The sequence below is a fragment of the Psammomys obesus genome, unplaced genomic scaffold, assembly GCF_907164565.1.
Source record: "Psammomys obesus unplaced genomic scaffold, mPsaObe1.curated_primary_1811, whole genome shotgun sequence".
Lineage (NCBI taxonomy): Eukaryota > Metazoa > Chordata > Mammalia > Rodentia > Muridae > Psammomys > Psammomys obesus.
The window spans coordinates 6,198,443-6,226,021 of NW_026591711.1; the positions used below are offsets into that span (position 1 = coordinate 6,198,443).

The 27,579-nt window shown below is 48.2% G+C and overlaps 1 protein-coding gene across 1 annotated transcript in view; it reads left to right on the forward strand.

Moving 5' to 3' along the window:
* The window catches only part of Mindy4 (MINDY lysine 48 deubiquitinase 4), a 106,308-nt gene that overhangs the window by 45,930 nt on the left and 32,799 nt on the right, over positions 1-27,579 (forward strand). The window contains exons 6-12 of the mRNA XM_055611851.1: positions 4,149-4,204; positions 7,782-7,888; positions 10,422-10,538; positions 11,553-11,641; positions 19,389-19,490; positions 20,926-20,989; positions 21,929-21,994. Of these exons, the coding sequence (XP_055467826.1) occupies positions 4,149-4,204; positions 7,782-7,888; positions 10,422-10,538; positions 11,553-11,641; positions 19,389-19,490; positions 20,926-20,989; positions 21,929-21,994 (601 nt within the window). The remainder of the gene's footprint in view (positions 1-4,148; positions 4,205-7,781; positions 7,889-10,421; positions 10,539-11,552; positions 11,642-19,388; positions 19,491-20,925; positions 20,990-21,928; positions 21,995-27,579) is intronic.

Here is a 27,579-nt window from a genome sequence, read left to right on the forward strand (position 1 = left end):
TTTCTTTCTTTCTTTCTTTCTTTCTTTCTTTCTTTCTTTCTTTCTTTTCCTTTTCTTAGACTAGTAGTATTTGATTTTCTCCTAGGTCTCTGGGCTATCCATTCTCTGGTTCTGGCTCTTGGTCACTCACACAGTGTCTCAACTATGGGCTCCATCTCATGTAGAGCCATAAGCCAAATCAGACTTTGGTTGGTTGCTCCCACATGGTTTGTGCTACCATTGCCCTAGTATATCGTGCAGTCAGGATAGATGGCAGGTCAAAGGTTTTTTTGGCTGGGTTAGTGGTTATTTTTCTCATTGGGTAGCCTGCAGAATATCTTCCTGTACCAAAGACATTAGAACAAGGGGGTGAAAGTTCTGTATAGCACTGTCTTGACCTCTGCATGTTCAGTGAATTGTGTAGGTGTTGTCTTTAGCAATGGGCTCTTGCTGTGAGTTTGTAGAGAAAAACCCATAGTCTTGGCAGCAGCCTGGGTTGTTTGGGGATTCCCTTATGACCCCTTTGGCCAACAATCACAGGGGCTTTTTCACCCAGACAAGGATTCACTTACTCAGGGACTAAGTCCTGGGCCTGTGTACTCCTGAACCCAGGACCCTTCCTCTTTGTTCTCACTGTGGGGGATAAGGAACAGAAATGGGTGGAGATCATCTAGGTATGACAATGCATGTCTTGATGCATGCCTCTGGGTTATCTGCACAATGGCATTGGAGAAAGCATTTTGAAGCCTTGATTTATCTTTTTGTCTTTGTTTTTTCTAGTAGTTTTCACTCAAAGGCAAGAACACACTTTTAAACTGACCTTTTAAACTCTGCAGTGCTTGTGCCACAAAGGGATACATGAAAGGAACAATAGCACATTCTCCACATGTGAGCACACTTGAGGTCTCCTTTGGTGAGGAGATCTATGGGACATGGGCACAAAGGTTCTAAGCTTCTCCTGTGACTGATGGATAGCCCTCAGGGTGGAAGTCCCATGACTGGGGAGAGGCCCTGCTGTTCCCAGCCCATGGACACACTGTCCCCACCCTTTCATGAACTACCAGGAACATTTGAGACTCTGTCCCACCATTCCTTGGATGCCATAGAAGTTTTTGGCAGGGACGGCATGTACAAATTAAAGGAGTGAGCGGAGTGGAGTGTTTGAAACCAGTGGTCTGGGTTTGAGTCCTGGGGTTGGCAGTTCTAAATTGTGCAGCTACTTGTATAAGTCCCCTAGATTCTGGGAGGGTTATTGCCTCATTTAGCATCCTCCATGGAGCACCGGCTGGATATCCAAGACACAGTGATACAAGAGAATGTTGCAGTCCTGTTTCCCTCCTTGATGCCATAGTAAGTCTCCCACTCTAGCTGAACATGAATTTGATGTCTCACAGCTCTGAAAGCTGAAATCCGAAATCAGGTTCATTGATGAATGCCAAGGAGCTGGTATGGCTAGATCTTTCTGAAGGCTTTGAGGGAGAGCCTGTATCCCTGCCCTTTTACTCTCCATAGCCCATCTATAGTCCTTTGCCTGTGGCCCTCTCTCCTATCCACAAAGCCTGTCCACCCAGTGTCAGCTTTTCTCACCTCATCTCTTTTGGGCTAGGTCTCTTGGCTTGTGCAGCATTGTTTCTACCTCAAAACCCAGGATCATCCTCCCATCTCAGATCCTACACACTCCCATTTTTGCTCTAAGATAATGGCCACAGGTTCTGGGAATTAGAATGTGGACATCTTTGTGGGCTAGCCTGACACAGCATCTTGTTCCCCCACCCCCGTTTTTTTGTTGTTTGTTTTGTTTTGTTTGTTTTACTGTGCTTTTTTGTTTTTGGCCGGGGAGACAGCCCTGATAAAAAGCCCTTCATTTGTGCTGGGATGTGAATGTGTAAATGAGTGAAGGCAGGCTTTGGGTGGAGCCACTGCAATTGGACTTCAGGGCATTAGAAATCTGCCGCAGGGTATTCAGTACAGAGGTATGAGAAAGCAGAGTGGGCTATCCTGAGTCCCTCAGCGCAGGGCAATGCAGGTAGGGTGTGATTGCTCAACAGGAGATGCCTCTGGAAAGAAGGTGGCAGGTCATGAAGAGCCTTGCAGAGCATTCTTAAGAGGCTTGGTTTTTATTTTATAAGGAAGTTATATGAGGTGGCTACTGCCCTTGGAATAGGGGCTTGTGTTTAATTCCTGAGCTGCCACTTGCTTGATGTAAACCACGGAAAACTGCTTGTACCTCTCTTGACACCGAGGGAAGTAAATACTTGAAAAGTAGTTTTGAGAGGCAGACAGCCTTTGAGGTTTTCAAAGCACATATTCTAGTGCCTGAGATAATCCAAAGAGCTAGAAGGAATGTGTTGTTAATGCTGTGGTTATTTTGGTGAACATGGAATTGTTGTAGGTGATGAGGGGTAGCAGGGACCTTTAAGTAACTGTGTGGAGGGTGCAATATCATATCAGACTGGCCTCTACACACGTCACGGGAAGATGTGGGGACTGAGGATGGTCTACTCTGGGTGTTAGTACAGCAATAAGAGGCTGCTGAGATTTTGTAAGTGAGAGAGGAAGAAGCAGGGCCAAGTGGGTTTAAGAGGGCCCTTGGTAGCCTTGGAGTACTTGGGAGATACCCTTGATGTCCCTTCCTGAAATGTTTCACAAGGACTATAGAAGCCATCTTGAGCAAGTGCCTGGGCCTCGTATTCTTTGCCTGTTCCTGGGCTTCTTGTTCCTTTCATCAAAGTGCCCAGCTCCTCAGCCTTTGCTGTATAGCAGATGAACTGGGGAGAGTCTGAGGGAAGAGGCTTTTGATTGTGGTAACCTTAGTTCTGCCTCATGGTTGAGGTGGGGTGCTCTTCATCCATGGACCCCTGATCCCAGCTTCTCAGAACATTCTTCTGCCATGGCCCCTCATCCAAAAACACTTGTGAAGTCTTGGTGGCATAAGACTCAGGTTCTTTGGGCTTCACTGGATGGGATGGGCACAGCATCAAGCTGCTTGGGAGGGAGTGTTGATGGAACTCTGGGTTCCATCACAGAGAAACCGAGAGTCCCACGAAGCACAGGCACAGGGTCTGAGAACTGTGTGTCCCGCACAGTCTTCACTCACACCCTTCATACATCTTTAGGAGGAAGCCGGTTCAATGGAGGGCACCGTGGCGAGACTATGATTGTTATCCGCAGTCATATCTTACCCTGCAAAGACGGTGGAGGAAAATATATTTCAATGCCATGTTCAAAAGAACTGTCATTTTCAACATAGTAAATGAGTTTCTGGAGAATGATGTAAGAGTGTTACTTTCAATACACTCTATTTCCTTTAGTTTAGATTGATGCATGATAGAGGAAAACAAACCTAAGCAGAGCTACTACATGGGCAGAGCCTTTTTAGAAGGCTCTGAATGCATACACACAGATGACAAATCAGAACCACAGGGCCGCTTTCCTTTACATACATTGGGTACATCCTAGGAGTCTTTTAAATGGCCACACATGGTCTTACAAGGAAGCTGGGAGAGAAGATTTGAACACAGGGAACTTCCCTGAGACTCATACTCCAACCAAGGACTATTCATGGAGATAACCTAGAACCCCTGCACAGATGTAGCCCATGGCAGTTCAGTGTCCAAGTGGGTTCCATAGTAATGGGAAGAGGGACTGCCTCTGACATAAACTGATTGGCCTGCTCTTTGATCACCTCCCCCTGAGGGGGGAGCAGCCTTACCAGGCCACAGAAGATGACAATGCAGCCACTCCTGATGTGATCTGATAGACTAAGATCAGAAGGAAGGAGAGGAGGACCTCCCCTATCAGTGGACTTGGGGAGGGGCATGCATGCAGAAAGGGGAGGAAGGGTGGGATCAGGAGGGGAGGAGGGAGAGGCTTATGGGGGGTACAAAATGAATAAAGTGTAATTAATAATAATAAAAATATTTAAAAAAAGAAAGAAAGAAACTGACTTTGAATCCAATGTGTCTTTGAAGAGAAACGTTGATGATAAGACTTGACCTTTGCCCGTCCCCACAGTGTATTACAGTGACATCAGTGAACTTGCCAGTGTTCAGCCTGCTCAGGGCACTCTCTGGGTATCAGGGCCAGTAGTCCTGGCATTTATTTGTACTGTTTGTGTTCCTCTGTCATTCTCCTTTTCTACACTGACTTTTTTTTTTTTTTTTTTTCAGGAAAAACCAGTTGGTTTCAGACAAGGCAGGTGACAAGCCAGAGGCCCTGACGCTAGGTAGGTGAGGGGCATCCCTCTGTGCTCTGTCTAGGTGAAATGGCAGGACTTGTTCCTCATAACCCACTTTGGGGCCATGGTGCTCTGTTCCTTCAGTGTCTCCATCTACTGCCTGCTTTTCTCTTCTGGATAGTTCTTTAAAAAGGGAATGGAAGCCACGAAGCTGGCACACACCTTTAGTCCCTGAGGCAAAGACAGGTGGATCTCTGCATGTTTGAGGCCAGGCTGGTCTATAGAATGAGTTCCAGGACAGACAGGGCTGTTGCACAGAGAAACCCTGTCTCAAAAACCAAACCAACTCAAAAATCTGAAAATAAACCAAAACAAGCAAGCAAACAAAATAAAGAGGGATTGGTTATATAGGTGGCTGTAGTCACACAGGCTTACAACCCCAGCATTCAGGAGGCTCAGTCAGGAGGATCCAAAGTTAGAGGACAGCCTGGACCATATGGCAATACCTTGTTTCCCAAACCAAGTCAAAGCAAGCAAGCAACCAACCAATGGATAGATTGTTTCTCCAAACCAAACCAGACCAGCCATCTGAAACTAGGTTGCTTCTCCCTGGGTCTGTACTGTACAGCTGCAGGCACAGGAGATCTTTGGGACCATTTAGAATGTTTTGGAACACAGTTCCAGGCCACAATATGAGGTAGTTCTGACTGGGGTGGCATGTTCATTTAGAAGGTTTGCAAGCAGGATTGAGGTATAAAATGCACAAAGGGTGAGAGGCTCAGCTTCCTCGCTCAATGCTGTGCATTTCACACAGTGCCGCTGTCTGTGTGACTGCACTCTGAGATCAAGACAGAGCATTTATTTCCTCTTTAGCTTGGAAGCAATTTCTTTCTGTCTGTGATCCTTGAAGAGAGAGTCTGGCAGAAACTCTCGTGGAGAATGACAGGGGTAAAGTGCTCTTGAGTCTGCTCTTCTCCTGGAAGCCAGTCCCTTTACCTGTTCGCCTTTGGGGGGGGGGGGAACACACAGAAGCTATTCACTCGCTCCACTTCTTTCTCCCTTTTAAGCATCTCTTTTTAAGCTGTAGGAGGAGAAATGTACTCTTAGAAGTTCCTGTGTTGGATGTGCAGCCGACAGTGAGCTTTGATCTAGCTCAAAGTACAGGCCAGGGCTCTGATTGTGGAGACATGCTTGTTTATGCTGTATAATACACTTCAGAGGTACCAGAGCCTCAGAAATCACCAGGAACTGCTGGTGGGGTTGATGTGGTCCTGCCCGGAAGGGCAGGTTTCTGCCCATGACCGTGCAGAGTAAAGTAAAGCCTCTGCAGAGTCAAGAAGCCCTGACATTCAAAGCCTCTGGGTTGTGAAGCTCTTGAATCTTTTCTGATGAAAGTGGCTTGTGTTTGGACACAAAGCAACACAGTTCCCTGCCTTCAGAGCCTCGCTTGGAAGGAAGGCTCTTTGGCAGTTCCCAGAAGCCATTTGAAGTGTATGCACATGCCCTCTGGAAGGAGACCCTCTCTGCTGCTGGCTTGGAATATGGTTCAGATAAGGCAAGGGATGTAAAGGATGAGAACAGTTAGAGGAAAGAAACACAGCGCTTGAGGGGCAAGGGATATGGGGGTACAGAAAAGAGGCAGCACATTCTGGGAGAGGATCAGTGTTCCCTTTTGCATCCTTTTGGTCTGGGTATATGAAATGGGAAAACAAAGCCCTAGCCTCTTTCAACCAAACATTCATATGATAGCCTTAAAAATAGCATTCTCAAACCACTGGCATTTGCAGACAGTTTGGTGTCTTGGCCAACATGTCACTCCTCACTGCTTGTTGTTCCCTTGCATGGCGGTCTTACCACATCTGGTCCTGAGGCCTGCTATGTGGTCCTGAACCAACTTCCTGTGCTGGGCCAGGTCCTCCCTACAGAAGCCAAGGGAGGTTGCCTGCTCATCAGCTAATCCCCACCCCATATGTGTAATATGGGCCCTGTTTCCGAGACTCCCCTTCTCTCTTCATGGGCTGAGCAGACTGTATTGCTGCCCTCCTGCCCCCTCCCAATATATGAAACAGAAGCCTCCAAATGAGCTTACCTACTGTCCCTAACATCCCCTAGGAATCAGGTTGACCCCAGGCATCGCAAGGAGCCCTTCAGGCCTGGTGGAGTTACTTAGGTTGCTCTGCCTGATTGGCTGGGGCCTCTGGTGCCCATGGTAGGATTAGCTTCGTGTCTCTGGTCTCTGCTCTCACCATGCATCTTTATAAAGTCTGCCCATCAGCTGTGTTCTTCTTCCTTTCTGCCCTGATTTTCTTTCACTATCTTGGGCGTGAGCTGCATCTGTTCCTACACAGTTTGGGGCATTGCTTGGTCTTTATTTGCCATCTCATTTGATTTCTTCCTTTTCCTACCCAGTACCATGTTTCTAAAATCCATTCACATTGCTGAGTGAACATCTGGTTCCCATTTCTGGTTATTTTTGTAAGGCCATGGTCACAGGGTAACATTTCCAGAGATTCAAACTAAGAAAGGTCTCATTTAAATCTAGCTTCTTAAAGTTCAGCCTTATAAAAATTCTTTGACAGTTTCATAAATATACAGAGTGAATTTTAGTCATTTTTTACCCCACTGTTGTCTTTTATCCCCTCTCTCTTGCTGAAACCCTTTCTAACAGCCCACACCCCACTTTGATGTCTTATCTTTTTATTCAGCGGATGAGTTTTCCTTGTGTGGTGGCTGAAAAGGAGGTTGTTGAGTAAGGTCCAAGTGGGAAGCTGTCCTGAGATTACCCCTGTGCGTTTCCCCCAATGCCAGGCCCACTCTGGCAGTGTCTCTGGGAAGTATGTGCTCAGCTTTGCCAGCATGCTTACACAGGGGTGCCTTCTCCCGGGGTCCTTTGTCTGAGCATCCTAGTGTATGTTGCACAGAAGGGGGCAGGCCAGAGGGTCTTGTGAGCTGAGACGTCACAGGTTGCTGCTGCTTCTGCTTCTGCTGCTTCAGTCTTTGGCAGGATTCTCTTTTAGGCTCGATCATCCTAAAAGATGATCCTAAAAGATGTGAGGGATGTCTTGGAGTCCCTGCTGGCTGGAGGTCCAGGGGTGGCAGGGTACCAAGTGGTTTACAGTCAGCTTGGTTGGTGTCCTGCCTCTACCACTTTCTCCCTGCCTAGCCTTGTGTCCTTGTTGTAAGTGGGGCCAGTTAGTAATCAAGCTCTAAAAAGCTAAGTTGGGGTTGGGTGGATCAATGATCAATAAATAACAGTGATGGTTGTAAGAATATACTGTTATTTTTACAGAACTCTTTTCATGTGTCCTTGGGGAGAGAGACTTGTGCCTCCTGCCACCTTCTGTAAAGAGTGTGTCAGCACTGGGCCTGGCTGGGCCTGGCTGAAGGCTATAAGGCACTTGATTTCCTCTGTCCACATGTGGCACAATAAGGGAGGGGTGGTGGCAAGGAGTGGGCCCCTCTTTGCTTTCTTTCCTGGTTGGAATAGCCCTGAGGCCTGATATAGAGGCTGGTGTTCAGGCTGAGACACTGCTCAAGTTTCTCCAAACTCCTCACTGTGGTGGCGGTGTAAGTGACTCCCCACTCCATTTCCCCTGAGCCACACCACGGCTTTGTTTTCTTTCAGAGGATGTTGACGATGAAATGATAAAGGAAAACATTGTCCTGTCCCCACCCCCATCAATGCTCAAGCTGCAAACTGTGTCAAAGCCAATTGACCTCTCACTGGCGAAGGTAGGTGTCGATGCAGAGGTGCAAGGAGTCCCCAGTAAACACAACCCAATGCAGATCGCACAACTTCAATTTTCTTGGCTTGGTGGTTCTTTCTCATTGTAATCTCCGGGTCACTGTTGAGATGAGAACTTGAATGGGACATATAAGGAACCAGAACCAAGGATCAGGAAGACTGTTTTAGTCCTCACTGTTCCTTGGCCTCCTTAAGACAAAGGGTGTGGGGGTGGGACCGGGTTTTCCTCTTCTGGATGCTGCAGGACCCTGCTCCTTGATGGCCCAGAGCTGCCTCAGCTGCTGTGGTGTGACATTAATGGGGTAGTTGTCCTACCACCTGGCTCTGTGCCTACGCCGACTTCATGCCCTAGGCTCGGAGCAGCTGCAGAGCTGGAAAGACAGGAAGTGCTGGCAGGTCTTCAGCGTACCCAGATTTGAACCTGTAACCTCTTAGATGAACCCATGGCAACAGGACACAGGTTCCCTACCTAATGGTCTTCTTGGCAGAGTGCTCTGTGTTCCTTGGGACCCTCAATTTCTCGGGTGGCTCACCCCTCATTTGGCTAGAGGCTCCTATAGGATGGAGTCTTGTTCCTGCTGTTCCACATCAGCTGTTCAGCCAGGATCCAGAAGAAAATCAAGAAGCTCCTAGAAATGCAGCCAGCATCCTCCTTGTCCCACTTAACTCTGTGCACTTGGCACATAAATGTGATGTAAAGATTTTTCTAGAGTTTTGTTTCCCCTTTCCTGTTTTGTTCCTTTTTGCTCTCCTTCCAGTTTTTGAAGCTACTGAGGGCCCAGACACATGGAAGACGCCCCAATGCTGGGCACCCATGTCCTGACCATGCATAGCCACAGGGCCCTAGTCCTCCGCACAAGGCACCTCCAGTTGCTGCTGAGCCCTTGGAGGCTCCCAGAGACTGCCCAGCTAAAGTATGTCCCAAACCAATCAAGGGGAGTGAGTGTCACAGATGGGAGAGGACAGGGCTTAGGCTTCTGGGGTTGTTAAACACACTGGTACCCTGGAATTGTCTCAGAGGATGGCGACAGGGTCCACGCAGAAGACCCAAATCTGTAGTTTTCAGGCTGTTGGAAATGCATCCTAAGCACATTCATGGTTGCACTTGGCACAGAGGGGGAACCACGCCCTGATGGATGAGTTTATTTATCTGCTATGCTACGAGCCACATTTAATGATGGCATGTAGACAAATGTTCATGTCACGAAGATTCTTTGTACCAAAGAAAGAGATGAAAGCGTTGATTGTAGTGGCCAGTGATTCAGGTCCACAGGAGGAGCCTGACCTTGAGATCAGGCTCCAGGGAGGGGCTGGAGAGCAGCCTGTTAGTCCTAGAGTCTTCCTGAGGCTTCAGAGTACCCTGCCCCCACACCTGTAGTAAAACTGCTGACTGAAACCCACAGACTATCCTGGCTCAGCAGAGGGTGGGGCACATCAGTGTGTAGCATTGATATAACAAAGCTCTGGACAAAGATGCTTGGGTTAGTAGAAGTGAACCACAAACTGAATATTCTCTGCCATCTAGAGATGTTGGAGAACTGGAAGGGTGGAGACATGGTCTTGGGAGGTGGCAGGAAGCCGCCTGGGTGGTAGATTCTCCAGAGATTCAAAGGAGATCAATTTACAAGTGGCGTCCTAGAGAGGATTCTTTTCTTTTTTCTTTTCTTTTCTTTTCTTTTCTTTTCTTTTCTTTTCTTTTCTTTCTTTCTTTCTTTCTTTTTTTTTTTTTTTCAGAAAGTTAGATTATATGCTTTTGATTTTGCTCAGGGCTACATCTAGTCTCTGTTGCAGACACTCATATCTGCTGCTATGATGTAGAAGCATTCAGAAACAAAATATAAACAATGCCCATTGTTGTGTGCTAATAAAACTTTATTTACAAAAGTAGGTAGGTACCAGATTTAATTTATGGACTGTAGTTTGCCAACATTGTGCCAGGGTTTTGGCTCTGAAACCTTCCTGCAAAGTTGAATCATTTGGGACAGTATAAAAGTCTGATAATGAGGATGAGGCTAGCGCACTCATGCACATGCACACAAACTCACAACAGTAACACCCTCCACACCCCTGCAAAACAAACAGCTCTGTGGACAACAGGCTCTTATCCTCAGGGATGTGGATTGAATTGACCTGGGCTGTGGCCTATGCATCAGGATTATTTTTAAGTGCCCCTAGATAATTTTAATGTGAGGTCAGGTTGGAAACATTCTTTCCGATGGAGGATCTGAGGACCTCTACGATCCCCTGTGAAGCCAAAGGTTTATTATTTCAAGGTCTGTGTAAGGAAACTCTTGGGCAATGTTAGCATGGGCTGGTGTGGTTTACAGATGTTCCAGAGGTAAGACCCTTAAGGTCGGTTTATCTTCCTCAAATATGTGAAGAAGGGGCTTGCAAAATAGAGACTACTGCCAGAAAATGCACTTCTTTCTAGAACCCAAGACCACCTCTGGTAGGGCCTGTGCTGAAAGACTTGTTATTGTTCATTTTATTAACAGCTAATAAAATGCTTTTCCCTCCCAGGAGATAAAGACCCTTCTGTTCGGCTCTACCTTTTGCTGCTTCAGTGAAGAATGGAAACTTCAGAACTTTTCCTTTAATGATATCGCCTCATTAAAATACGGCATTGTGCAGAACAAGGTAGGTTGCTCTTGAGGTCCCCAGCGATCCTTCTTCTGGATTGTCATGCACAAAGTGGGGGCATCATTCACATTGTGATCTCTAAGAGCATCAGTGGGATGATCTGGTCTACCCTATACTTAACAAGTTGCCACTCCGTACAGGCGCGTAATAGATGGAGATGCTAAAGTGAGAAGAGCTGTTGTGATCCTTGCTGGGATCATTCTAGTCAAACTCATTTCCCGTGACACTGGGATGTCAACATGAAGCAGCAAACAGATGGTGGCCTTGAGCATGCTTGGAGGCTTTGAGAGGCTTTGTAGGCCAAACCTTGGGAGGGGCTGAGGGTTTCAAAGGTAGAGCTAGAGAGGGTCTCTTTCAGAAAATGGAGGCAAGAGCGCAAGAGGGGGAGGTTAGTGCTATAAAAGATACTAAGGCATCATGAGTGTGAAACAGGTGTGGGAAGAAGGTGCCATGGTTGGTACAGAGCCATAGGAAGATATAGGAAGCTTTGCACCTCATCTGGGTATATCCGGTAGGATAGTCTCAAGGAAGTCCTCAAGATTTCCCACTCTGAGGCCAAAAGCTGCAGGACAACTCCACTAGGCACACTCTGCGGCCATGGAGTATCCCCTGCCTCTGCTGTTTGAGGAAGGGCTTTGAGACAGGAGATTCTGCCTCCCTCTGTGGTGTGGCCAATGTCAGCTTCTCTTTTACCACAACTTCAAGGATATTCTGACTATTGCTATGGCAATTTTGGACATGGTGGAAGCTGTCTTTGAGTATGATAGAAAATCCACGGTCATGTCTTTAGCTTCCTGGCTGACTTTGTAAATAGTCACTTTCACACTATGAGGAAGGATCTAAGTGACCTCTTCCTTGGAGCAGGGTGAGGTCTAGGATTCTACATATAGACAGGCCACCTTGCTGAAGACCCTCTCTGACAGGGGCTAGAGGCTAGTGGGTGGGATGGACAGCTTCTTGGGGCCAAGAAGTGTAGTATTCCCTGGTAGTGACACGTGTCTTTCTCTTCAGGGTGGTCCCTGTGGGGTTCTGGCAGCTGTTCAAGGATGTGTGCTGCAGAAGCTCCTGTTTGAAGGAGATAGGAAAGCCAACTCTAATCTGTAAGTCAATGTTCATCTTCCCTTCCCGAGGCTTCTTTAGAGTGTCCAGAATAAATAAGCACGGAAGTGTGGGCGTTCCCTGATATTTCCCATCTCCTGGAGGTTAAGAAGGACAAGGGTGAAGGCAGCTAGCTAGCAGGGCTCCCGCTGACCTGATTAAATGGACATGGTTACTCTTGGCTCTAGGAGCAAGGCAAAGTTGGTAAGTCATGTTTTAATCCACGTGGCAAGTGACTGAAGATGGCTCTGCATACTGACTCCTCAGACCCTCTTCCACACCCATATGTACCTGCTGATCCTCTGACTAGGTCAAAGGCCTTCTCCCTCCCTGCTTATCTCTTCTCTGTCAACAGTCAAAGCTGCGTGTTCCAGCCAACTCCACTGTGCATGACGTTCTCCCTGTTGTGGCCACGCATTTTCAATTTCACATACAAAGTATTTGTATCTAGGCTCATCCCCAGGAGGTCAACACTCCTAGAACACCTCTGTGCAACGAGAAAAGCCAGTGCTGCTTCTCCCTCCACCAGAGGTTTGAGATTTGCTATTGCCTTCCGGTGAGGCCAGCACTCTCTGTTGTCCAGAAGCACTTGACACTCCTGCTGAACTAGGAACCCCTGCAGTCATCAGCAGGGCCCTTGCCTATTTCCCTTCTTGACTTGGACATAGGGCTTTGATAGTGGCACCCTTCCCCTCAGGGACACTGGAACTGAACAGGAGGACCAGAAAAATAGAAGGGTGGTGATGGGGCTGTGTGTGTTACCAAGGGCAAGAGAGCAGGCTTCCTGTAGGTACATTTGAATTACTTCTGGTGTCAGCAGAAGGAAGGAAGCTCTTGTTCCTCTCCACACATAGCCACATTATACTTTTGTTCCTCTAAATTTTCCTTCCTCTCAGCACATACCCTCAAACTCTTTCCCTGTGTGTCCAAGTGGTTTGTATGCTGGCCCCTTTCACCATCCTGTCAGTGAAGGCCCTCCTTGACCCTCATGCTCTGCCTCTAATTACCCCACCACTCACTGTATTCTTGTTCATTAGAGCAGTTAGGTGTCTATCTCTGCCTCCTTCCTAGAACACATGCCCCATGAAAACAGGGACATCCCTGAAATGCCTGGTCCACAGGCTGGTTCCTAGAATCTGGCACAATGCTTGGTCCACAGGAGAGGCCCTTAGGATTTTTGTTGAGTGAGTGCACAGACAATGAATGAGTTGCCCAGACAGGCAGGGAGGGGAGGCAGAATGGTATTCCAGTAAAGAGAACAAGATGTGCAAAGGCCCTAGGGCAGGGAGAAGAACAGGGGTTGCCTGAGGTGACCAGGGATGGGGTAGGGCCAGGCAACCAGAAGGGCCTCTGTGCTCTTGGGACTACTGGCAGCTTTGAGTAAGCCTTGCCTCTGGCCCTCTTGACTAAGGTCTCATGACTCATGTCAGCCAAAAGCCCCTTCAGAGTCTCTTTAGATCACTAGCTTTGGACTTCTGGAAAAGTCATACATAGATGGTTTCCCAGTTGTTGGGCTGCTGTGTTGAAGTTGTTTCCAGAATGGGATGCTGCCTAGGACAAAAGCCATTTTAGTTTCTTGTAGTCTACAGGGAAGGGAGCCAGAGCTTTGAAGGCAGGAAGCCCACCAGGTTGGAGCCTAAGGTGACTCTGAGTCAAAAGAAAATGCTACCAAGTGGTGAAAAGTGATACTCTCCTCCCATTACCAGCCGCTCTTTGTTTAGCACCTGTCAAGTGTTGTGTAGGCCTAATTATGCACTGCTGCATGGGCAGCTTTACCAGGGTTCTGCTAGAGAGGATTGGGAAGAAATGTGGCCTGGCTGAGCGCCCCTGTGTGGTAGGATCTGGAGAAAGAAAGTGGGTTCACTGGACAGAACCCCAGAGGTAGACCTGCTATGTTTGTATGTAGGACCTGGGTCACATGGGTGCCCGGGCTGATGGCGCACACTGGAGAAGAAGAGGGAAGTGGCTGTTGGGGGTGCCGTGATGCACGCAGATTGAGTTCTGTGTGGGAGCTGTAATGTTGGGGGCTTGTGTTGTGTGGGGCTCATGTGGGGGAAGGTTGTGTTGTATGTGCGGCTGTGCTGTATGTTTGAATTACTGCAGGGGTTGTATTTCATGAGAGAAGCTGTGTTGTGTGTATGTGTGAGTTGTACCATGTATGGGCTGTATTACACTGAGGGGGTCGTGCTGTGTGGAGACTATATGTGTGTGGGAGCTGTGGAATGTAGAAAAGTTGCATTGTATGTGGGATTATATTGCATGTGTGTAAATTTTGTTTTATGTGATAATTGTGCTGTGCTTGGAGGATATGTTATGTGTGGGATTGTATTAGATGCGAGGGTTACATTGTACATGAGTTATGGCATATGAAGGTTGTAGTGTGTGAATATATTGTGGATGAGTTGTGTTTGGGGGCTGTGTTGTGGGTTATTTGAAGGTCGTATTGTATATGGTTTGTGTTGTATGTGGGCTATATGGTGTGAGGGTTGGGTTGTATGGGGGTTGTATTATATTGAAGTTGTGTTGGGGGTATTGAGTAGGCCATCTTTTAAGGGGGTTGTGTTGTGTGGGGTTTGTGTTATGTCATTGGGTTATACTCTGTGGGGTGGGTGATGTATATATGGGTGATGTTGTGTGAGGATTGTGTTCTCATAGTAGGTTATGTTGTACGTGGTTTGTATCGTGTGACTGTGTGATGCTGTGTATGTAGGATCTGTCTGTGGAAGATGATGGAGGTTTCTTTGGGCCCCATAGCTCTGGATGCTGCTTATTATCCTTCTGCCTCCCATATCCCCATGGTCCTTAGGCTAAGTGCACAGGATGTTCCTTCCTACTCAGTGAGAGGGAAGCAGGAACACTTTGCTCAGATCTCTGAAGTCCAAGGAAACTTAGGGAGAAATGGTGTGTGTGTGTGTGTGTGTGTGTGTGTGTGTGTGTGTGTGTGATCTGTAAACGTCCCTATGACCCTTCCAGCTAACCAGCCTGGACTGTTCCTGGTCGAAAGGCTACAAGTAAGGGCACTGATGCACTTCGTAGTCTACTATAAGAGGAATGATACTCCTGCCTCAGAAAAGGGAGGGGAATCACTGGGGACACAGGGCTTAGGCCAGTGCTCATAGAAGACAGAGCAAGGGGCTGTTCTGGGCCAGGAGGGGGTGGGGTGGGGAGTGCCATTGGCAGTTGTGCCTCTGCCTTTCTAATGTTCTGCGGGTTAAAGGCTATAGTATCTATCCTTGTTCAGTGGTATGGTGTGCCTTGAGGGAGAAGGGAGTCTGCCCAGGGTGATGCTGCAGAGAGTGAAGTAGCTGGTCAGGACCTGGATTCTAGTAGTTCAGGGCTCACATCTCTGAGTTAGTAGACTCCCTCTCAGGTTGCACTCCTTGAGAAAATGTAAACAGAGCCTTTTGAAAAGCTTTCCAGGGCCATGAAAGTGAGTACACCCATTGAACTCAGCCTATCACAGTACAGATGGGGCCACTGAGGCCCACAGATGGAGAGATGCTAGCTCCAGGGTCACAGTTGGCACCGTTGCTGAGCCAAGCCTGGCCTGTGACAAACTGCCTGTCACAGCATGTTGTTGCAAAGCAGCGGAGACCAGAGATGGCAGGAGGGGCTGAGGCTGTTGGAGTTTGAAACAGCAGATGGATGGTCCAGTACACTCTTTGCTCTCTGTTTGCAAAGTGCTTCTCCACAGAACTTCCCTTCCTCGAATTTAGTAAAACCTAGCCCAGAAGAGCACAAACAACTACTCTGCAGTTGTGTGTGCGCGCAATTATGTCTGTTTTAGATCTCCAGCTTGAGGGATTTGTACGCCTAGTACTGGAGGATGGAACCATCCATGGTCCTCCCTGGGCTGTGTATGCTAGATCCCCTTCCACCCAGAAGTTGCCCAGCTTACAAAGACCAGGGTTGGGGTGGGGAGGTGGACGAGCTCCTCCTTTGATCTTGGGAACTGTGCCGCTTCTCAGGGTGCTTTGCCAGCCCAAGCTTCTTTAATGTGTGCAGCTCCTGGGCTGGATTCTTGCGCACCGGGTCTAAAGGATCCACAGAAAGGGACAAGGATCTAGGAGAGCAGAGCTGAGGGTGGGTGGCTCTTTCAGGGAAGCCAGGCAGAAATAAATGCTGCTTGGCAGGGCCATGTGTTCTCTGTGTGGCTGTCTGGCCTCATTATGGCCCAGTCCATCAGGCTGGCAGCTGGCTTGCCTCAGTCAGCCCGACAGAGCCAGGCAGCAGGATGCGGTGTTTTTCCACTGGCCAGGAGGACTTGTGCAGTTTGGCTCATCCCCTCCATAGGCCCCAAGAGATCCCTGGGGTTGAAAAGGAATGTGGAGAGAAGGTCTGGGACGTCCTCTCCTGATACTTCCCTTCTGAAATCGTGGGACTTGGGGTACATAGGAGAAACACTTGCCTCTGGATCTCCCAGCCAGCCCTCTGCCCTCCCTCAGAGGGGCAGAAATGAGGGAACCATGGCGTGTACACACTGACTAGCTTTATCCAGAACTTTATATAGACTTGGTTCACATGGGCACAACTGTGGAGAAATAATTAGGGCAGAAGCAACTGTTTTCTCTGAAACACTTGGGCAAGCACAGGGTTCGTGGCTTCCCACCCAAACACCCCTCACCCTGCCCTCTCCCCCACCCCCAAGAGCTTCAGCCTGCGCTTCTGGAGGAATTAGACTCTTGAAGAAACTTCTGTTGTAAGAGTTTGGCTGGGGGCCAGGTTGCTGGCGGGAATGTGACAGATGTGTGTCTGCTGTCTAGGCAATGTAGGACCTTCTCTGACACCAAGGGGCCACCAGTGAATCTGTTGCCCAGATAATGTGAAGGTCCTGGATATGAAGGCAGGTTACAGGTGAACCATCTTTTTGTTATCACCTTTGGGATAAGTGCGCATCTGTGGGTATGCGTGCATGCATGCTTGTATGTGTGCTCAAGTGTGTGTGTGTGACACAGAACCATGACAACTCTAGATAAAATAAATGACAGAACAGCAATATTAAGGAGGGTATGGGGCTCCCTGTTGCCTGGGTGTCAGATACTGACCCCAGACCTCTTCACATTTTCCACGATCTAGAAAATGTGTAATCTAGAAACTAAGGTCTCAAGAAGCCATGCCTTAGAAAGATGGAGAAGGCCAGGGAAAGGTGGGAAGCTGCGGAATCTGCCAATTGGAAGCTGACACAGTGGGGACTATAGAAACAGGACAGCTCAGAGAGGCAATGCTGCAAGCAATGCCAGTGGGAACAGGGAGATACTGGCCCAGGAGCATGCTGTTTCGATTGTGTCATAAGATGCCTGACAGATGGGCTGCAAGGCAGGCGACAGTTCCTAAAACCCTGATTAGCCCCACTTTGCCATACTCTCCTTTCCTCTTTCTTCCCCATGACTTGTATAAAGCACTTAATTCCCAAGACTTAACTCTTCATTTTAAAAGAGGGTATACAGTACTGAGCTCATGGGATTGTTTTTACAGTTTTGCCAAATGATACATATGGAGTTCTTATCACCAGTGCCTGGCACTTGCTCATTGGTTAAAAGTACCAGAGGACCCAGATTCAATTCCCAGCACCCACATGACAGCTTTCAACTGTCTGTAACCCCAGTTCCAGGGAATCTGACATTCTCACATGTACATAAATGCGTGGAAAACACCAGTGCACATGAAAAAAATGTATCTTGAATGTCACTGCACTGAGATATTTCCAAGCAAAGATTGCTTGCTTCGGTCATTCATTTGGAATGCTCAGATGGGGTCCCCTTGGCTCCTAGGCTGTAGGTTTCCTAGAGATAGGTGTACCAGGCAGTATGCTTCTGTTTAGGCATTCTTTTACACAACTACCAGGTTAGGAGTTTTCATCTAGATGGAGTCGGGACCATTGTAGGAAGAGGCCCCACCTCAAACATGCTGGTGAATGTGTAATACAGGACTAGAGGTGGTCTAGGAGAGGAAAAATGCAGGGTGGGAAGGGAGCAGCTGTAGCTGTTCGGTGGAGCACAGGGGAGGCGAGATAGATGTGAGCTGCAATAAGTAAGCCATCACTGTTGTTTGGAGAGCTGTAAAGCCTGTTTGTAGTTTTTGAATCTGAAAAACAAACATCCAACTCTCTCTCCTATTGTCTTCCCATCTCTGCCACCCAGGCCTCCTTGTCCCAGACATGGCCTCTCCTGAAACCCAGAAAAATGTTTTGTTAATGTTATTTTCCCAGCAAGTCCTGGCTGACCTGGGTTGGTGCTCCTAACAGCTTAGGCCATCCGCTTTGGCGATGATATGGTTCCCATTTCCTGTGAGGAATACGGCAGGCTTCCTGAGTCTGAGGAGGCATCAGGCGGTCACTGGCTTATTTTCTTCCAGGCTGAGCCTCATTGCTCATTTTGTTGCCTCTGCAGCCTTGCCAATGCCAGGAGCTCCAGGCACTGTCAGGTGTCAGGTGAAACCTCCTGTCTGTGGATGTGGCCCATGTGGTGACAGCAGTGACGAACCAGTGACCGAAAACTCCCCATGCATCATGTGCAGTGTCTTGTTGAAGGCTCCCAACACTGAGGGAGATCCGTGTCAGTTTCTAAATGGGGAAACTGAGGCACCACTGTGTCTTGTTGCCTTTTATTTTAAAGTAGTTGGATTTTAATTTTCAATGACAATCTGGATGTGGATGCATGAATCTGTGACCCACCATGGTAGCTGTGTGCTGCTCTCCTGGCTTTTCTCCTCTTCCCCTGGCAGGAGGGAGAGAGTCCAACATTCTCTCCGTCACACCCCTCAGTGTGGAGGTCAGGCATTTTTGGCGAGTGAAAAACCTGGAGTTCTCCTGTGTGCACTCCTTTGCCCTGCCCCCAGCGGGTCTTCATCTTGTTGGTTAGGAGGAGATTCAAGCCAGCTTCTGCAAGAGTATAGAGGAGATCCACAGAGCACAGAGAAAAGCCAGGGCGCAGAGCACAAAGGAGCCCTGGAAATGTCAAGTGGAAAGAAACGGCTATATTTGGCTGCTGCCTTCCTCCCTTTTATTCTCGCCGTGCCCCAGGAACCTCTTAGTCACCCTTTTTATTGCAGGATGGCTCAGCAGCTTTGGATGTGGTGCCTGGATGAGCTTCTAAAGCTACCCTGCGCCTACATGTTGCTGCCCTGAGTCCTGCTCTTCTCTGACCTTCCTCTCCTGCATCTACCTCGCATCCCAGAGGTCCAGCCTAGCAGCCTTTCTCATCCAGGAAATCTGTGCCAGCCCCACTTTGTCCTCTGCTTTCCATGAATATCACAGCTTTTCACACGCACCTGGAGCTCAGAGGCCTGGGGAGTGGCAGGCCCCGCCACAGACCGGCCACTGCTGCCACTTGTTTCAGTTTGCCGCATGGTAGCACCCCCACAGCTGCTCCAGGGTCCTGGCTGCTGGTTACTGTGGCCTTGTTTGTCCCTAGCTGTTGGGACTGGCCAAGACTAGAGCAGGATAGTGTCTCACACCTGACTATTGTGTCCGTGGTGCTAGAGCATTCTCGGCTCTGTCAGAATGAGAAATCTTACAGTTCATGCCCAGGCCTCACCAAGCCTCTGAGGCCCTCTTTGCTTCAGGTACAAGGTCCTTCCTCAAGGCCCTCCCATGATCCTCAGCTGCTGACTCTGAAGCCAAGCTGGGGAGCTCCTAGCTTGCAAGGAAAGAGAAGCCATGTGCAGAGGGTCCACCTAAACATGTTCTGTGGGGCATGCCTGTTCTGCTCTGTGTCTTCATGAACCTGAACATGTTCCCTTTCTTATCAGCCGGCTGTATCCCTCAGATGCCCAGAGGACCCACTGCCTTGCCCTGGCCATTGCAGACATCCTGTGGCGAGCTGGAGGCAGAGAGCAAGCCGTGGTTGCACTGTAAGTGGTTCTGGGTGCCATGACACATTTAATCCTCAATGTGTTCTAGCCTGGCTACTTGCTGAGACTCCTGATCTTGGACAGAGAGAATCTGTATGATGAGCAGCTGGGTTTTGCTGATGTCCAAGGTCCAGGCTCATGCAGGAGGATGTGCTCTTGCTTGCCTGCCACCCAGGATTTGGGAAGCACAGGAGAAAGCCTGTGATCTGGGCATGTAGTTCCCCTCTGTGTTTCCCTGATCCTAGGGCCACAGGCTGACTCAGCTGTGACATCACCAGTTTGCATCACCATCCAAGACCCCAAAGCATACTTCTCGCTATGTCACTGGAACCTCATTCCAGTGAGGATGAGATAGAGAGGTGAGCGGTAGAGGCTGCAGCCTAGCCCCTGAATTCTGTTACCTTGGCCCACCATCAACTTTCCTCATCCTGCCCCACAGTCCTGCAGGTCATCTTCTGGATCTTCAGCCCTACCCCTCGGGGTAGAAACATCACTCTGCCCCAGCTCTGTGGCTAAGCTTTGGGAAAGGAGGTGGTTTGGGGATTTAACATAATGCATAAGAAAGGAGTCTTTCTAAGGCAGACTCTCAAAACTATTACTTGTTGGATATGTAACCTTGGGAACTGACCCCACCTCCCTATGCCTCATTTGATCGCTTGTTTAGAAAATGGGGGTGATAATAATGATGGCTTAATGGTTATGAGAACTAAATGAATAAGTATGAATAAATTATATGTATTTGATATAGTAATGTTATCAGTATGCATCATTTATTAATGTAAATAGATGGTGGATAATAAATGTGATGTACTTAGGGCAGTATCTGGGTATCACATCAGTTATGGGTGGGGTTGTAGGCTCCTGTTACCTGCCTTTGGTATCCTATGCCAGTCAGCTTATTAACCTTGGCACCTGGCTATTTGCCAGTTCTAAGACCAGAGGGCACAAGAGCTTATGGAACAGAAGCCCTGAGAAGAAAGATGATCTGTCCCAGGCCACATAGAAGCAAGTGGGTCACAAACCCATATCTTACTGTTAGTCAGGGCTGCCCTGGTCGACACACTCGTTTTTGTTGCTGGGGGAGTCTCAGTGGGTGGGGATGCTTCTAAGAGGATGGCTAGACTCCTTGGTCTGGATGAAGACAGTGTCAAGCCAGCAGTCCTTTCTCTGCAGATGTGTTTGCCAACTGTAAGGGAGAATCAGGTCACCTCCTGCCAGACCTAGGCGTGGTTGTTCCAAGCTCGCCCACCACTCTCTTTTTCCATGCCTGCACTCGTGGGTGAGTTCATAGCAGGAAAACCAAGCAGTCCTTGGCTCTGTTCTCTGGAGCTGTCACTCCTGCCCTCATTTATTTCATGGCACACGTGGTCTTGCTGGCTGGAAGGCATGCCTTTTCATCTGGTGGAGGACTTACGCACCTTCTTTTCCTTTTTAGGGCTTCAGGAACACCGCACTTCAGTCCAACAGGGAAATACAAAGCAGATGGAGTCTTAGAAACAGTACGGCTTTCTGGAAAACTATCGTGCCACCTTTGGCTTTGTTTGGGGACTATCTCCTTTCCTATAAGTAAATCCTCCCCCAGCTGGGGCTGGCTGGCCATCCCTGTAGCCCAGGCTCCAGAAATCTGCCCTTTGGGAGTGGGGGAGAGCTGGGTGGCTTTGGGGATTGGCTCTTGTCAATCAGCTTTGGGAGCTGTCTCAGTGGCTGAGAGGCCCAATGTCTCCTCATCACCTCTATGTGCACAGGTATAGAAGTGCCCTTAGTACCCTGTGTGCAGAGTCCCTTGCTGTGCTGGCCTTCTGCCCCTCCTGTGTCTTTAGGATCTTTTCTAGCATTCTCATAGATGGGGAGAGGCAGTGGAATGTAGAAAGGGGGAGCCGACATTGATAACATGGAGCAGCAGCCATAGGCCCAACTTAAGTACAAGTGAAGGAAGAAATAGGAGATACCTTGTATTATTGAAAACACAGACACAGTGAAGATATTTAAAACCTCAAACACCTTCACTGACTATTTTTGCCAACTTGTTTCCTATGCCTATCCATGCACACATGTCATCCTTGAACCCTCATTCAGGACCTTGTTTGATTGAATGTTTCTGGAAATATGTGTGTGTGTGTGTGTGTGTGTGTGTGTGTGTTTCCCTGACCTGCCTGAGACCAGCTTGATGACATGGAGAAGTGGTTCTTCCCTGCTCCTCCTCTTCCTTGTTTTACCCTCCACAGACAGGGAGCTGGATCCCTGGTGTACTATAACGGGAGTGTGGAGGCTCTACAAGAGGACTAACTAGAGCTTACCCAGTAGTCCTGGACAGCCCAGGGTCACTCACAAAACTCATGCATTTTTTTTTTTTTTTTTGTAGTAAAGCCAGGGCCTGACCCAGCATGGGGTTCAGTCCCTGGGGAAATGTAGCTCACCCTGTGTGTGTTTCTTCACAGCTCACACTGTATAGCTGGACCTGCTGTGAGGACCTGGTGACTTTTCTCCAGCAGAGCATTCATCAGGTATGAGCAGTGGTTTCTGCGGAGGCATGAGCATTGCTAAGCTTCCTAGTTTCTTTGTGGAAGAGGGTGGTAGGTGAAGTCGTGCTCTGGCTGTCTCCACCCTGGTGTTGGCAAAGGAACTGAGAAGAATGTGCTGATGTAGACTGGAGAAGTGTGGGTGTGTGTCGGAGACACAGTTTCTATGCCATCCTTGTAGGCTAGTAGTGATGATAAGGGTAGCAACGGACTGACTGCATCTGGGATTAGAAACCAAGTTGAGGTTTGGCTTTCTAGGGCTTTCCCTCTGCTGAAGTAAGCAGCCGCTTTAGAAGGCCAAACTCTCAATCAACAGAGAGGGTTCTGGGACAAGCTGGGAGGTGATGAGAAAGCTTTCTCAGTGGTGCTAGAGGAGACCCTGTATGGCACAGGACCTTACCAGTGTCCCGGGGAAGAGGGATTTGAACCATGCAGACCCTACAGCACCTGGTTTGCTCAAGGAGGGCATCATTTCCCTGTTGGTTCTGAGATTGGCTATGGCCAGGTAGGATGGGGAAACATAAAATTCCCTGTGGGATAAAGCACTGTGGGGTGGGTGGAGCAAAGGACAAGGCTTCTGGAGGTAGTCAGCCTGGTTCGGATCTTGGTTCGGATCTTGGCTTTGGATCTGAGTGGCTCTGAGACTTGGTTTCCATCCTGAAGCTCCCTGTACCTCAGTTACCCCATCTGTCATGCCTGGACAGCAGCCAGCCTGCCTCACGGTTGGTGCGGGCTCTAGCTTTACATGGTATGGGCATGTAAAGAAGGAAGTCTTTTCTTGAATGCTCTTGCTCCATGAGGGTCAGGAAAGACTATGGGGTGGGGGGCTGAGTGGTAAGCCTTGGGAGGGAGAATTGACTAGAGGTGGGTCCCAACCTGAAGTTCCTACTCTCAGATGCCCTTTCTCAGCACTTTTTCCTGATGATCCTGAGAGTCTTGGCATAGCCCCAGAAGCATCCTGACCCTGATAGCACCAGATGTTCCCTAGGAAGTAAACAGTTCCACACTAAGAATGACTGAAGATAGGCGTGGTCGTAGGGCACTTCGACCCCTCCCCCAAAGCCTGTTAGTCCTAGAGCTGCCACTTCCCATTCTGGGGAAGCCCAGGAGAGCTGGGGCCTGCACAGTTACCTTGGTTGGGACAGCTTCCGATTTGGTCTAGGGAGAGGAGTGACATGTAGAGAGGATCCTAGAATGCTGTTTGTTAATTGCCTCATCCTTGGTTCTCTCTGTTTATTTCTTGGAATAATCCTGTAGGGTGTCTGCCAATGACACTGTTCCCTATTCTTGCTGAGAGCAAGGAGAGGGCGTGAACCAAGGGCCTAGGCACCTCCTGGGCTTACCTCTGGTTGAGTGTGGCCTTGGCCTTAGGAAAGCCCATTTCTTCATCTAGAAATGGAAGCTGGAGAAGTTGAATAGCATCTAGATCAATGAACACTTTGGAGCACCTATAGTAAAATGCTTTCTACACAAAGGGCAGGCACTCTGAGTCAGCAGAAGCAGGGCTGTCTTTGAATGGATGTGTCTGAGGGCATAGCAGGATACCTGAGGGAGGCCCATGGAAGATTGTCCTCTTAGCAAGGAGATGTCCTAGCCATGGAAGAAAAGTGATGTGATTAAGGACTGAGGAGTACCCATAGTGCAGTCCATGAAAGGCTCTGGGACCAAGTCACTGCCCCTGTGATGGTGGCCCTAAATACTAGGGCCTCTGTATCCTTGCCTGCAAGTGGGGTCTCATGCCTCAGCCTGTGCCCTGGTTTTTCCACGAAGCCTGTGCATGACAGAAACCATGAAGAAGTTTAGAGAGAGGGGCCTGCTCTCAGATGAGGGCCCCTCAGTTACACGTTTGGGCTCTAGGCATCTCTCCTCTGCAGCTATGGTTCCTCAGGTCTAGACAATACCTGGCCTCATTCCCCTGGAAACTGTGTTTCTCCACAACTTAATTTATATTTTTTCTGGAAGTCATTGAGCTGCCTCAGCACTGAACACACCAAATCCATTTTTCATGGGCTATGCTTAAGAGAGGCTCCTCGTGCCAGGCTTGGAAATGCATGCCACCTTTGCCCAAAATAAACAGCCTTCATGTTGTTTTCATTGCTATTCACCACTCTAGAGGCGTCTGGTGGCTTCAAGCCAGTGTGAGCAGCCCATTGGTGGGCTCATGTCTTTCCAGGGCCGGAGCTGAGCTGGCAGAATGGCTCCTTCTTCCCGAGTGGCACCAGACATTGTTCCCACCCCTAGCCATAGCTTCCGGCCCAGGTTGCCTCTCCTACCATCATGATGCCCTGAGGCCTCCCATGTCTTGGCAGCTTGAATTTGATGAGATAATTTTAGTAAATATTTTTAAAAGCAAGAAGGAATATTGGGGCCATTCAGTTGTGTTCTGAGAGGGAAGAAAAGGCCAAGTTGGGTTGGGTTTTTTTCTCTCTGGGGGCCCAAAGCAAACACTCACTGAGGTGTCCTAAGGACTGGAACTATGCCACACTGAAGAGTCACAGCTTCCCACTGTGTATGGTGAGTTCAGCTGCAGGGGCTTGCGTGTTCGCAGCTGTACCACAGCGCTGCAGGGTGATAGGTTCCACAGGCCTGGCCTGGGAGACAGATCCTAATGCCGAGGCTTCCCCTCGACAAAGAGTGAGGCCGTGGGGAGACAGAGGCAGAACTTGGTGACTTCCCTCAGGCAACTACAAGGTTGTATCAAAGCTGCACACAGGATCCGAGTCCTCCCAAGCCTGGGTCGCCTGACTGGGGACAGCAGCATTACTTTGCAGCTGTCACTTGCACAGGAATTGTCTTTGAGAATGTGCTCCATAAATAACCCAAGAAATATGCAAGGCAGGGTCTTAGTTATCTATGCTTTTCATCGTAGAACCATAGCACCAAGTGTCTGGTTTGAGGTCACAGGATTTAGATGAGGTTGAGTGGTGTTCATTCACTTACTTTGTTGCCACAGTAAGAGTTGAGACTGTTTATAAAATGAGTGGTGTTTTCAAGGCTCTCTGGTCCCCTCTGGGCTGCTTCTGCAGCTTTGTTTCTCTCTCCTCATCCAAGACAGTGATCACATCTCTTCTTGCTGCCTCTCCCTCCCCATACTCAGCTTCATGTGAGGACTCCATGTGTTTTCAGAGGAGCTCACCACCCTGTTCTGACTAAGCTGTTCTCCACAATTTTCAAGTTTTCTTTCTTTCTTTCTTTCTTTCTTTCTTTCTTTCTTTCTTTCTTTCTTTCTTTCTTTCTTTCTTTCTTTCTTTTTTTCTTTTTCTTTCTGAGTCACCCCCTCCAAGCAGACAAGCGCCCACCTGCTTCTCAGGTAGCTCCTTAGTAGAGACGGGCCTCTTGTATTGTCTTTTCTTGTAACAGGGTCTCTCTATACAGCCCAGGCTGGCCTCGCACTCATTTACAACGCTAACCAAAACTAACTAGCGCAGCACACAGGCCTGAGGCTGCAGTTCTGTCGACCTGCCAGTGCTGAGATCATAGAGGTACACCACTGTGCCGGGAGGGCACGTGTGCTTGGTGTAGGGACTCTGCTCATTGTTACATTTTTATGGTCAGTTAACTGACTGTTTGAGTTCCAGGGTGAGAATGAAGACTGTGCTTTGAAGGAGAGGTAATTTCATTAGAACCCTGAGCTGTAATAGCTTCCGAACTGGAATACTATATTTGATTCTGAGTTTCTTGGTGGCCAAGGAAAAAATAAAAATGTACTCATTACATCATTCTTGTTGAAATAGCCCTTTCTTCTTTTAGCTTTCAGTCTAAAAATTATTGTTGCCATACAAGGAGTACTAGCTATTATAACTGCATTTTCAAACACAGTTCATCATGCCCGAAGTGGGATGAGTAAACTTTCATACTGGTTTGGGGCTGGGAGCTGTAGAGTCTTCATTTCAGTAGACTATTGACTTAGGCTTATATTGCTTTGATAAAACACTGTGACCAGCCAGTTATGGTGGCACACACTCGTAATCCCAGCACTTGGGAGACAGAGACAGGTGAATCTCTGTGAGTTTGGGGCCAGCATGGGGTCCAGGACAGCCAGGGATGTTAAACAGAAAAAAACCCTGTCTCAGAAAAACAAACAAAAAAACCCCAGATCAAAACCAAAATAAAACACCATGACCAACAATAATTTGGGGAGGAAAGAATTTATTTTGGTTAACAACTCTCAGGTCATACTGTATCACTGAGGGAAGTCAGGTAGGAACTGTAGGCAGGAACCTGGAACAGGAATTGAAGCAGAAGGCATAGAAGAATGCTGCTTACTGGCTGAAAATGCTGCTTACTGGGTTGCTCCCCATGGCTTGTTCATCCTGCTTTTTATTTTTATTTTATTTTATTTTTTATCTTTAAAATTTATTTTTTTTATTAATTATAGTTTATTCACTTTGTATCCCAACTGTAGTCCCCTCCCTCATTCCCTCCCTCTCTTCCTCTGTCTTCTCCACCCATGTCCCTTTCCCAGTCCACTAATGGGGAGGTCCTCCTCCCCTTTCATCTATCCTAGTCTATCAGGTCTCATCAGGAGTGGCTGCATTGTCTTCTGTGGCCTGGTAAGGCTGCACTTCCCCCTAAAGGGGAGATGATCAAAGACCCTGCCACTGAGTTCATGTCAGAGACAGTCCCTGTTCTCATTACTAGGGAACCCACTTGGACACTGAGTTGCCGTGGGCTACTTCTGTGCAGGGGTTCTAGGTTATCTCCATACATGGTCCTTGGTTGGAGTATCAGTCTCAGAAAAGACCCCTGTGCCCAGATTATTTTTTCTCTCCTTGTGGAGTTCCTCCAGGTCTTTCTATTTCCCCCTTCTTTAATATTTTATTTTATTTTTCAATTTTCAAAAAATTTTTTTAATCGTCTTATTGGCTTTTATTTTTTTCTTTATTAATTACACTTTATTCACTTTGTATCCCCCCTGTGGTTCTCTCCCTCCTCCCATCCCAATCCCTCCCTTCCTCCACCCTCTGCATGCATGCCCCTCCCCAAGTCCACTGATAGGGGAGGACTTCTTTTCCTTCCTTCTCATCCTAGTCAATTAGGTCTCATCAGGAGTGGCTGCATTGTCTTCTTCTGTGGCCTGGTAAGGCTGCTTCCCCCTCAGGGGGAGGTAATTAAAGAGCAGGCCAATCAGTTTATGTCAGAGACAGTCTCTGTTCCTATTACAATGGAACCCACTTGGATACTGAACTGCCATGGGCTACATCTGTGCAGCAGGGTTCTTAAGTTATCTCCATTCATGGTACTTGGTTGGAGTATCAGTCTCAGGAAAGACCCCTGTGCTCAAAATTTTTATTTCCCACCCCCTTTATTGAAAATAGATTATTTTCTCACGTGACATATCCTGATTACAGTTTCTCCTTCCTCTAATCCTCCCAGTTCCTCCCCACCTCTCCTTCCATCTTGATCAACCCCATTTCTGTCTCTCATTAGAAAAGAACATAATAATAAAATATATTACCAATCATCAGTCAAGAAAATGCCCTATAGACTTGCCTATAGGCGATCTGGTAGAGGCATTTTCTCAACTGAGCATTTTCTTACTGGATGACTCTAGCTTGTGTCAAGTTGCC